The following is a 12281-nucleotide window of genomic DNA, read 5'->3' as shown; positions in this document are numbered from 1 at the left end:
AATATCAGAACAAACAGTTAAAATCACAATTCTCTGGTATCCTGAAATTTTGTTGCTTCATTTTCAGCTTTCTAAAAAAACCAAAGATTATTATCTGCACGATGGTGATCCATGAAACAATTATCTAGAAATGCCATCAGTTGTCTTAAGTTTCACGATAAAATATGAAAGCTAAAAGTGAAGCTGTAGAAAACCCTCACACCACTTAAGTTGACACCCTGTATGCTATCCAGTAGTTCTTACCTATCAAAAGAAAGTAAACCAGTAAAAACTCTCTAAAATATTTACCCATGACACATTTTTGTTTCAAGCCATGCTCGTGTTTGTTTTGCAATCTTCTGATAAGTGTCTCATGTTTACGAAACAGAATTTCGTAATCTATTTGCAACTGCCTATTTTGGCGAACGAGCGAATTCAGAGATTCTTGCAAAATACGTTCCTGTTTTCTTCCGATCTCTACTTGATACACCCACATATCACTTGCTAGTGCACTGCTTCTTCTTTCAGCTTCCCATTGAAATTTGGAGTGTTCTGTCAGTATGTCCACTAAAAAATAAAAGGGAGATTAGATAGATTGAGCAGGAAAAACAGCTATTATTTCATTCGGTCATTCAATCGATCGATTTTTCACTGCGTATCGGTCAACACTTTCTAGCAATCGCACGTTAGAAAGTAAAACCTCATTGATCCTTTGAAAGCACAACTAGGAAAAACAGATTTTGAACATATATTTCAAAGATATCGAGGATTTACTTTGTAGTATTGATCTGTTCCTTTTGAAGATTCAAAACGTGCTTCACTCAATTCAGATTCAGATGTTTATAATTTATAGGTCGCTAAATAGTACAGACTTTTCCATCAAAGTTAGATTACAACGATTTCGAGAATTTTTATATTTCTGAATTCAACATTCTTGGTTGGAATTTTCTCCAACTCAAAGAATTGTCCAAATTATTTGGATCATTAACACTGAGAGTTCTGAGTGAACCTCTTATGATGGTTTTTCAATGGCGCAACACTCAGAGACTGAAAAACTTCATAACCCTGTACAATCTACCGACTTCCGCTTTGTTGTATATGTGTTGTTTAATCAGTATGATGAAGAAAAATAGATATATTTGAAATGCAACTCTCACCCCTAATATCCAAAGAAACCTTTACAACCTCAAGAAGTTCAGAGGAAAACTAGAGAAAAAGCCATCTTTCGAAGTCTCAAAAGAGCAAAGCTATACAGAAACACTTTCAAAAAATACCAAAACACCAACATGCGCAGCAAATCCTGATATTAATCTTAGATAGAGATAAACCTCGTTTACGGTCTTTGAAATAACTTTCATCCTAATTGGTATTTATAATCTGAATTATCAATAACACTGTATTTTTTATTTATTTTTTATTATTATGTAAATTCCAACATTTGAAAAATGGATTCGTGTATAAGAGAATTTGAACGGTCACGATACATACCCATTTCGCAAATAATATCACGGAATGCATAAAAGTACTATCTCTAAATGAAAAAAAAAAAAATCTACACAAACATTAGCAGATATTTATTTATTTTTATCATTGTGTAAATTTCAACAATGGAAAGAATGGATCCGTATACAAGAGAATTTGAAACGGTCATGATACACACCAATTTCGCAAATAATATCAGGGAATGCATAAAAGTACTTTCTGTAAAGGAATGCATAAAAGTACTTCTGTAAAGAAAAACAAATCTCCACACGAACATTAGAAGGATATTCAAAAATATAGATGAATTGGAAAATTGTTCTTAACCAATTCGATAATGGCTTTGAAGTGATTGTACTCACAGAGACTCGGATCGTATCTAGTTTCACCTTATCAGAAATACCTACATATAAAATTGTATTGTGAATCAAAATGGCGGTGTGGTGGTCTATATAATAGCAGGGGAGCCCACGATACAAAATGAGGATTTACTCGAGAGTCATTGGGACATATTAGGTTGCAAAGCTTAGATGATAAGAAGAAAAAAATTTATTAATATATACCTTTTCATCGGTGGGGGTAAACGGCTATAGATTTTTAAATATGCAAAAAATACTGTTGCATGGACATACTCGAGCGCGTCAGATATTGATAGCATCAATGTCCTCCGTATTTTTAATAATGTTGTATGTTAATCTGATCGTTTGCATGATGTGGTTGGTTGTACGTAAGGGTTAAAAGTGAAAAGAAAAAAAATGTAATCGAGCGCGTCAGATTTTCTAAGATGGTGTTAAGTGCAACAAAAAAAGCTCCCATTCAATAATCTGACGATTTCGATCTGACGCAAACTCGCGGCCATTATTACAATGTGCAAAAAAAATTTGCCATTTTGAAATACTCAAGCGCGTCAGATTAAGATATAAATGGTTCATATTTATGGTTTAGATGTGTTGTCTCATAATCTGACGATTATCTAGAGGGATTCGCCTAATCTGACAAAAACAATATTTTTTTAAAATTTTTTCAGTTCAATAATCTTAATTAATTGAAAATCTCAGGAAATAGCATGCAAATAAATGAGTCTATGTTTTTAAGAAGAATACTTGTATTTATAAGGAAATAATTTTTAAAAAATGCTCAAAAAATTTGATTTCGTATAATCAATTCAATTGTTAATTAAGAAAAGACAAATGAAACTTTCTATGTAACTAACGTTATTGCAGTTTCGTCCTATAAGGACATTTTCAAACTTATATATTGTATTTGTTTGAAAATATGTTTAAAAAAAATCTGTTTAAAATCTGTTTTTCCGTTAATCAGCTGTCGCCCCCTAAGAACGACAACCCTCAGAAGTTGAGAAACTTGTGCGAGCTAAGCTAAATGTCCTTATATATTGCATAAGTTTGAAAATGTCCTTATAGGACGAAACTGCAGTAACGTTAGTTACAAATAAAAGTGGTAAAAAACATAGAAAGTTAAATTTCTCTTTTCTTCATTATAATTTCTACCACATGGTAACGGCTACATCCATCAATTAATTGATTGATTAATCATCTTCATCTTCATCACGAACGAGTCTCTGTGATCAGCTGTGATGGCGTCATGGCAACATAATTCAAAGTGGGGATGGAGTGAGAGAGTAATAGATAGAGAAAAAGTGAATAGAGAATAGAGGAATAGAAACTCGTTACAATAGACGTTTTATATAAATCACCATTCACATCACCAGTTTCTTTCCTGAATGGTATGAATGAATATCTTAGTAATAACATTAGTGAAAATCCCGATGTCAAAATTTTTAATGGAGGTATCAATATTGATATTTTAGATATAAATGATGACTATAAAGATGAATACTTGACTCTGCTGAGGAAACATGGCTTCATATCTACAATCAATGATTTACAAGAATCAGTAAAATACCTAGTCTACAAATCAATTCGTCACTTGAAGAAAAAAAAAATCAAACTCGGTAATTTATAAAAGTATTCTAATGGAAAAACTTAGTAGAATCATTGGAGAATGAAACATAGGACGATGTCTTTAATAAAAATGATCTAGATTTTGCTGTAGAAAAATTCAAAATAATTATTTATCAGTAACGATTAATTTAAATATATTGAAGGAAGTAATCGATAGAAAAGAGGTCAAGAGAGTTCAAATCTAGAAATACTAACAGATCTTACTCAAATCCATTCATTCGGTTTATTCAAGAAGATTTGTTTGTGTATATGTGTATTTACTCTATGATATATAAAAAATCCTCAGTTATTTCCCCCCCCTTCAGTAGCTTGACTGTTGTATTTACTATACATTTATTCATTGTATCACAAAATCGTATTTATGGAAACATATTATTATTATTTAAAATATGAATAATATTATTTTCACTCACCTAACTCTTTCTGGAAACTCGAATCAACTATATACTTTTTGAAAACATCGAATAGATGTTTTCTATGCTCCTGAAGACGCGATGAAAGTGCCTGAACAGTTTGAAGACCATTTGCCAGAGTTATATTCAGCATGGGTAGTGGAAAGTGTCTGTAATATAAAATCACAATATATTATGTATTTTCAATATTTTTCAACAAAAACTCAGAGTCTATAGTCGGTTCTACCATTGACTGAATCCTGGTTAACCATCTTTGTTGAGGAGTTCTCTACTTCTTTTCGTGATAATTGTGATGGTATATTATATCGACACGAAACTCAAATTCCTAGTGAAATTTGCCAGAAACACGTAAAAATTTCCAAAACAGGTTTTCATTTTGCAACTGTTGCTTTGTAATATTTCAAACAGTCATCATGTTTTTCAGGCTTCCATATACGAAAATAAAAGAGAGAAATTTCTACAAGTCAAATAAAAAAGAAAGAGATATCACGATAATGACGGTCAGAAATACCTGAAGAAAATATTTAAAAAAACTCGTATAATAAGATACCATTGTAAATGAAATATGAAATTTTGGTACAAACTTCATTCCAATTGATAATATAAATTATTGAACATATTGTACTGGGAAACAAACACACTTCAGTTGATAATGAATATTTGAAATAATACCATTCATTTTCTGTTGAAAAATTAATTCTTCTGAGGTAATTTTGTTAGAAACACCTTTGATTATATACAGAAGCTCTCAATTGTCCTGCGTATGTTACACAATCGCAATAAGTTGAGTTCCATGAAAATCGAAAGGCTTCATTTTAGGCGGTCTAGCGAATCATTTTGAAGGACCATATTTGCCCATCCACCATTTTGGATATGTGTCATTTAGTACTTTCAAACCAGACTGTCGAATGGGGAGAACCTCAGTAGTTGTTTACAGCTGATTCTCGGCCTCCCCCCACCACTATGACGTATTAATTGCTTTTTTTATTGGTTGTTGTTTGGTGAAGTTTTTTTTGTTGTGCAGTGAAGTCAAGGCGTTGTGACCTTGAAGTGTCTGGTGCATGGATCGTTCAGATTTTTTTTTCATATGAGATTTTGTGTGTTTATGTGTGTGTGTAGGAGAATGCACGGTACAGGGTTTCATCATGTGCTTGTTTGTCTATGTACAAACATACGTCTGCATACTTCGAAGATCCTCCAAGTAATAAATGCTCCATCGGTGTTAGGGCACCAAGTTAGTAGTGGAGTGACGTCACAGCAATAACCGTTCAACGGCTAGAGAGCGACATGTTCACTCCACGACGTGTGGCAGAGTAATGCGTATTCATCGGTCTGCCCTCACCTCTCCTGAAGCGATGAAGGTTCGCTCTAGCCCCGCTATCCATGGTGACACAACGGCAGCCGAGGACTGTTTGCCTAGCGTCTACCCTCTCCGAGACCGCAACGACCACTGCTTGCTCGTACCGGCAACTGTTATCGCATCAAGTTGGGAGATGGGCTTGGCTGTGACGTCAGGCATCTCTAGTGGATAGCAACTAGCAATGTGAATCTTTCACGGTTTCATGGTGGGGGTGACTCACACTGTTTAATATAAAAGAAATGCCTGGCACACTATGAAATCAGTAGACGAATATATCTGCAGCAGTTAGCAATTGGTAGAGTGTTATTCAGTTCGTAATAGAAGGAAGACGGTGAGTGTATTTGTCTGTTGGAAATTGTTTATATTTTCATATATATTTTCATCATGTCCGTTTCAAAAGTAGACTTGAATAAAATTAATAATTTGATTGTACAGGAGGTTGAAATACTAGAGCAAAAGGCCTTATCATCATTGCCAATTGATGAAGTGTACATAATTAAAAATATGTCAACTTATTCTACACGATTTGGTAAATCAATTTTATTAACTTTGCAAGATGTGAGCAATGATAAATTATTTAAAACATGGCTACCAAAACGTATTTCGTTGCAATTCAGTGATGACGATATATCTTGTATCAACTCATCAGGTGGTAAATATACGATGATGTATTTAGGACAGAGCCAACAAAGTTTTGCTGGCATGAAAACGCGATCTCTAGTCAAATTCAATATGATTGAATAATAGTAATAATTTATAGTGAATTTCTTTAGGTCATAGCTTACAAAGTTTTTTTTGGTGTGAAAACGATAACTCTAGTCAAATTCAATATGATTGAATAATAATAGTAATTATAATGAATTTCTTATTGTTTTATTAATATTCATATATTAGATGATAATTATATGGAAATATAAACATTACTAACTTAGTTGAATACACTCACTTTGTAACTACAAGTAAAATGGGAATGTGAGTATTATATCACTGAAAAATTGGAGGTTGCTTATTGTTTTTTTTTTTTTGTTCGATTTCAGTTCCACCATTTAAAGATGTGGATGCAGTACGCAAGTCAAGATTGGGTCGATATTGTAGATCTCAAATCATCGGTTCAACATTTGTCGTCTAAATTGAAGGTGTTGGGTGATGGAGCCGAACATGCAAGCGTTTATGATATGAGTGTATGCTATGATGAAAAACAAATCGAATTATGCCTTCGTGATGCTGAGAACTATTGGAGTGGTGCAGAAGTTTGCAACAAATTTTTGGATAATGAATTGGAATTGTGGCAACTTTGTGAGGTTATGATTGAACTGAACCTAAGAAGATTCCTGTATAGCCTCCAACCATACTTGCCAGAATGGATTATTCATCACTTTGAATTGAATGATGAAAATCGAGAGGAAATTGAAGATGGTCGCGAAAATGATGATTATGAGGAAGAAGTTATTTTAGATAGTCTGTATGTTCCTGTGAATCATAAATAATGTCAAATAAAAAACTTTGTATTATTTTCATGTTTTATTTATTTAAATCTGATGAAATACAATAGAAAATGATTACAAAACAATAAATATGATATAAAATACAATACATGATATAAGTCAGTTACAAATAAAAAAAAAAAGATCATAAAACAGTACATGATAGAGTGAAAAAAAAGTGTCAATATCTGCTATGAACTGAACCATCCAATGCATTGTATGTTAAAACTGTATCATGCAAAATTAATGCATATACTTTAGTGTTGTCTGGAAACTTGGTCTTCCTCGTCTCAAACTCAATCTTTATATCAATAGTTGATGATTTTGTTGCATTCGGTTGATGGGAACAATCGATGACGAATAGTGGATTCTCTCTAAATTGTCCAATGTCCATCAGAGGTTCACTCATATCTTTATCATAATAACTTCGCTGGAAACTCTCAAAAGCATAATAAGCAGGAGCATCAAGTTTTTTATCGAAATTCAAATTCCAACGCTCATATGGATAAACTTCAGAATTCAAGTATACTCGAATACTATTGATATCAGCAGTTGTGAATTTTGTAATATCTTGTGTTCTATCTTCAGATGTGGTAGTACTTTGGAATGCGATGATGACAAAACGAGGAGTTTCCAATGCGTTAGTTGTTTTGATGGCCCATATGTCTGAAGAAGTCCCACGTAATGATGGTAGTTCATAGAGGTCCCACATACGATACGCCAACTTGATTTTGGCATTCAGACCGCTTTTGTTTATTCTACTCAAAAGTTTGAGCTTGTGTTTATCATCTGGTACAATATGCCTTATTTTCCATTCGATTTTATTTATTTCCAAATCAGCATCAACCTCACCTATATATGAGTTTTTGAATGATCGAGCGATAATCAAAATCAATTCCTGTTTGGCATTCAAGATACTTTTGTTGTAATCTTCAGCAAAACCCATCAAATATTTCAGTGGTAGTTTTCCACTAAAAACATGACTGTTTGTATCCAAGATATCTTGCTTCAATTGTGAAAGTCCCCAACCAGATGTCAATAATGTGTTAGCATGAGATTGTCCAAATGATATCATGGTTTTCATTGTAGATGTTATCCCAGGTTTTCTAACAACAGCCACTTGTTCACCTCCCATTTCATAACGAATTTCGTCAAAGAGAAATGCAATTGCATTATTCGAGAGATAGCATGTTTTCGCTACATCTTTGGGGGTGAATTTACCTTCTATGTAAATGAAGCTCTCGGCAATATCTAGTATAACATCTTGATTATTGATTGCAATTCTGATTTCATCCGAATTCCTGAATAGCGGTGATCCATAGGGCTTATATGTGTGCTCATGTAAACTTATGAGAGAATGATCGAGCACTGGTTCATTGAATATATTCAACTTTTCATTGTTTGTTTCGAGCACCATTGTTATTTTCTCACTTTCAATCCAATCGATTTCAAAAATTTAAGATCACTCACAGACAGAGCGTTATGTGCTAACTGTTTAGCATACACTTGTGGAATGAGCTTCTTTTTATGCACACCTTTCTTTTTGATAGTGCAACTCGTTTGGGATTGTTCAATGCGATTTTGTCTATTATAAATGAAACCCATAACAACAGTTATTCGATTTTCTTCAATTCCAAAATAATGAAAATCTCTTCTTCACTTCCAAAATCGATAAGGTTATTTTTTTCATCCAAAATACGCACTGTAATGTTGTGAATCAATTGACGACCTTCTGGACTGACAGGCATATATATAATACTGTGTGGTTCTTTAGTAAGATTGTAGCCAGGTTCAACATCAATATCGAATGAGAAAAGAATGTGGGATTCTTCACCATTTATATATGAACCAGATATTATATTGCAATCTAAGCGGATAAGTCTCACAGTTGTAATGTTTATTGGTAATGATGATTCATGTATCTGATTTGGTGGAAATATTTCATGAGCGAACCCCATCATTTCTGCTATTGAATTTGGATGTGTCAGATCAATTTCATATTTGGATCGCATTTCACATTTGAATGTATTATTATTGGCGTGTAGATAGAAAATATCATCTGCAACGACATCATTTGGTTTTTTATCATGAAACAATCTGAACATGATATGTTTCTGTATGACGGCATTGATCTCTTCTATTTCATAAGCACCACATGGAATTTCAATTGTCAACTTTTGGGGTATCGATGAGTTGTCATTACTGATTCTAAAACTAACTAAGTTATTAGCTTCAGTTATATTATTGATTGTATTGCATCCATAGAATCCCAAAAGTCCTAATCCATAACGACTGTTCCTATCCAATTCAATTGGTGGAAAAAAATCCGCACTCAAGACACTTGTCCCGACAGCTTGTAGCTCGAACTTTCGTGACATGACTGATGAATATTTTGAAACACATTTCAATTTATTATTGTACACAGCAACAGCACATTTGAGACAATTTACACTTTTGGAAGGTGTTGTATTGTAATAAGTATCATTTTTATTGATACCAATATTCACATCCTCTATATTACAAATACAACACATAGATTTCCGAGGTATAGGACCGTCATTAACATCCGATTCTGAATTTTGATCGTGGTGGTGGTGCTCATAACAATATCTATGTTTCATTATATCGATGTCATCTTGCAGATGCTTAGGCAACTTTTCCCAAACATATGCAATCTCATGTGCAACACATGCAAGTATCACTTCCTTAGGCATATTTGCAAGCATCACTTTATCCATTTTTTTCAAGGTACCATATTTTGAAAACATTCTAAGTGAAAACCCCATTCCCTTGATAGCCTCCCGATCCAGTTTTGGTGTTGAATCCATTTTTATTTGGAAAATTATTTAGAGAGAAACTGCAAGCACAAGTGACCACAGAGAACTGTATTAAATTTCTGTTGTCGATCATAGTTATATTTGATTTTTACATTCGAACATTTTCGAAAGAATCGAGTCAATTCCAATGGTGGGGGTAGATCTCCAAAACTATCGAAATATGTGACTTCTTTCCCACATTTTTTATATGCCACCCAATGTGTTCCTGGTCCACTTATTCCATCTAAATTAACAATAGCTGTCTCGTTTTGTTTTGGACCTGAAGATGGTAATCTATCACGCATAAAAACACCACGAAAATGTGGAATTTTCATTTTTTGTGCATAATAACTGAGATCGAGATCAGTAAGAGGCCTCTGAGGTAGGGGTTCAATTAGTTTTTTGTTTTGTTTGTGGCTTTGTATGGTTTTAAATATAGTCCTAAACCTTTACGGTATGGTTTGAGATATATTCCACTTCCGCGTTTGCCTAATGCTACAGCCTCCATGGTTTTATTGTGACGATTGGCTTCCATTAAAGCCGCTCTGCTGGCTTTTGCCGAATTCACGGCCTTGGTAATACCAGCAGCAGCTCCCGCCAAACTTCCTAGTGCGGATAGTCCAGCAAAAATGGTATCAATGGTAAAAGTCCACCGATCTTGGGAACAGGAATTATGCGTGGTGTGCGGATTTTCTTCTTTCCACCGGCAGCTTTAAGGTATTTACGTGCCGCCTGCAATGCCACAGTGATAGCTTTTTTGCTATTATTCGTCACAAATTGATTCCCACCAGCTTTCTTCAATACATTTCGCACTTTATGGACTATCCCAGCACCAAATGCAACTTTTTTAATTTTATTTTTCTTCGTTTGTTTCCTCTTACATTTTTTCTTATTGGTACTACAACCCATGCCCATATGTCTTTTCGCTTTCATAATGTTGGTGACAAGTAATGCAGCTGCTCTTTCCCCAATACTCGCGTCCTTCGATTTAACCCTATCCCAAGCGCTGTATTCAAGTTCTTTGTCGGCTAAATGTCTTGCTGCAAGATCGGATGGATGCTTAGAATATTGAATATCGTGTTTTTTGCATTCAATATCTAATTTATTGATTCCAGGGTCGTTACGAGCTAAACGTTGTTTCAATTTTGTACCCGGTCCACAGTATTGATAACCTCCGGTAGATGTAATTCGAAAGGAAGTTTGTTTATTAAATCATTAACAAAACCACAACCTCTTTTAATTTTACGATCACTTTCAATACGTCCGTATCGTTTGATGGTACACATTGAAATGAATAAGCTAATAACATTTATATAGTCTCCAACCACGGCACGATGCGCATTGTAAAACAGAAAGAAAAGTTTGCTGTAGATAATCTAGATGAGAAATTTGGTTGTGGATTGAATGGACAAAGGGTATTCAGACATGGTCCACTACTTCCATCATCAGTTCGAGGACTCATTATAGGACCTTCAAATTGTGGAAAGACGAATGCAATGATATCACTATTAACACATCCACAAGGACTGAGATTTAGAAATGTGTATCTCTATTCGAAATCACTCAATCAACCTAAATATCAGTACTTGCGAAGTGTTTTGGAACCTATAAAAGGATTAGGTTTTTATACATTCAGCAATAATGCAGAAATAGTGGAACCCTCCGACGCTAAGCCTAATTCTGTTTTCATTTTCGATGATGTAATATGTGAAAAGCAAGATATTATTAGATCATATTTCTGTATGGGACGTCATAAGGATGTTGATTGTTTTTATCTAGCACAGACATATTCACGGGTACCCAAACAGTTAGTGCGTGACAATACCAATTTCATTATAATGTTCAAACAAGATGAGACGAATTTACATCACATTTATTCAGATCATGTTTCACCCGATGTAACATTCAAACAATTCCAATTGATGTGTGTTAAATGCTGGGAGGACCAATATGGATTTCTAGTCATTGATAAGGATAGAAAAATAGATGAAGGTAGATATCGCAAAGGATTCGATAGTTTTATATACCCATGATCTTGTTTTTGGAACTTATTCGATCACTGAATATTGTAGTGGTCACTTCACCAACGAATTAAGCTTTAATTCAAAAAAAAGGGCATTATGAATACAAAAAAAGATCCTGAAAATAAAAACAATGAAATAAATTTGAAACGTCAACTAGTAGAGACAACAGAAGCTGTCAGGCAGAAATTCAACTCTATCAAGAATGATAATATTGAAAATCGTACGACACTTGAAAGATTGTATGAGCCCATAATGAAACCATTGAATGTTTTATCATCAAACGCTACTTCTAAATCACCAGTGTTATCACCAAATCATGGAACTGTTCAATCTACTTCAAATTATCCCATGAGTACTCCAATAGGAAGAAAACAATCTTTTGGTAGTGTATCATCTGTGAATAGTGACACGAGCACACTTCAAGACGATATGAGAACAACTCTATTCGAAACACCATCATCGTCCCACATCGATTCCTCGGATCCTGACATCTCACCTGTTATGAATGAAAGTGGTGAAGATGTTTTGATGAAACATTTGAATAATATAAAATCTAGAAATCCAGCATATGATGGAACATTTGGCGTACGTATGGATCCAATTACACAAAAGCTGAAAATGGGAAGTCTAGTGGTAAATTTCAAAGATGGAAACATTTCATTTTGGGATGCTAATAAAGTGAAAAAATATGAATGCGCAGGTAGTCCAGAATTGTATGATATGATTTTTTTGAAGAATCCACAA

At 34.0% G+C, this 12281-nt stretch overlaps 1 protein-coding gene across 1 annotated transcript in view; it reads right to left on the bottom strand.

Annotated features, from left to right (window-relative positions):
• The window catches only part of LOC111512747 (uncharacterized), a 125191-nt gene that overhangs the window by 74305 nt on the left and 38605 nt on the right, over positions 1 to 12281 (bottom strand). The window contains exons 4-5 of the mRNA XM_074171853.1: positions 3854 to 4002; positions 289 to 546 (exon numbers count right to left, since the gene is read on the bottom strand). Coding sequence (XP_074027954.1) covers positions 289 to 546; positions 3854 to 4002 — 407 coding nt within the window. The remainder of the gene's footprint in view (positions 1 to 288; positions 547 to 3853; positions 4003 to 12281) is intronic.

Source organism: Leptinotarsa decemlineata, unplaced genomic scaffold, assembly GCF_025532065.1.
Source record: "Leptinotarsa decemlineata unplaced genomic scaffold, Ldec_3_MD MMD2_tig00000035_RagTag_RagTag, whole genome shotgun sequence".
NCBI classification, from domain to species: Eukaryota; Metazoa; Arthropoda; class Insecta; order Coleoptera; family Chrysomelidae; genus Leptinotarsa; species Leptinotarsa decemlineata.
The sequence above is the reverse complement of the archived record's forward strand: the minus strand, read 5'-3'. Positions and strand labels throughout refer to the sequence as shown.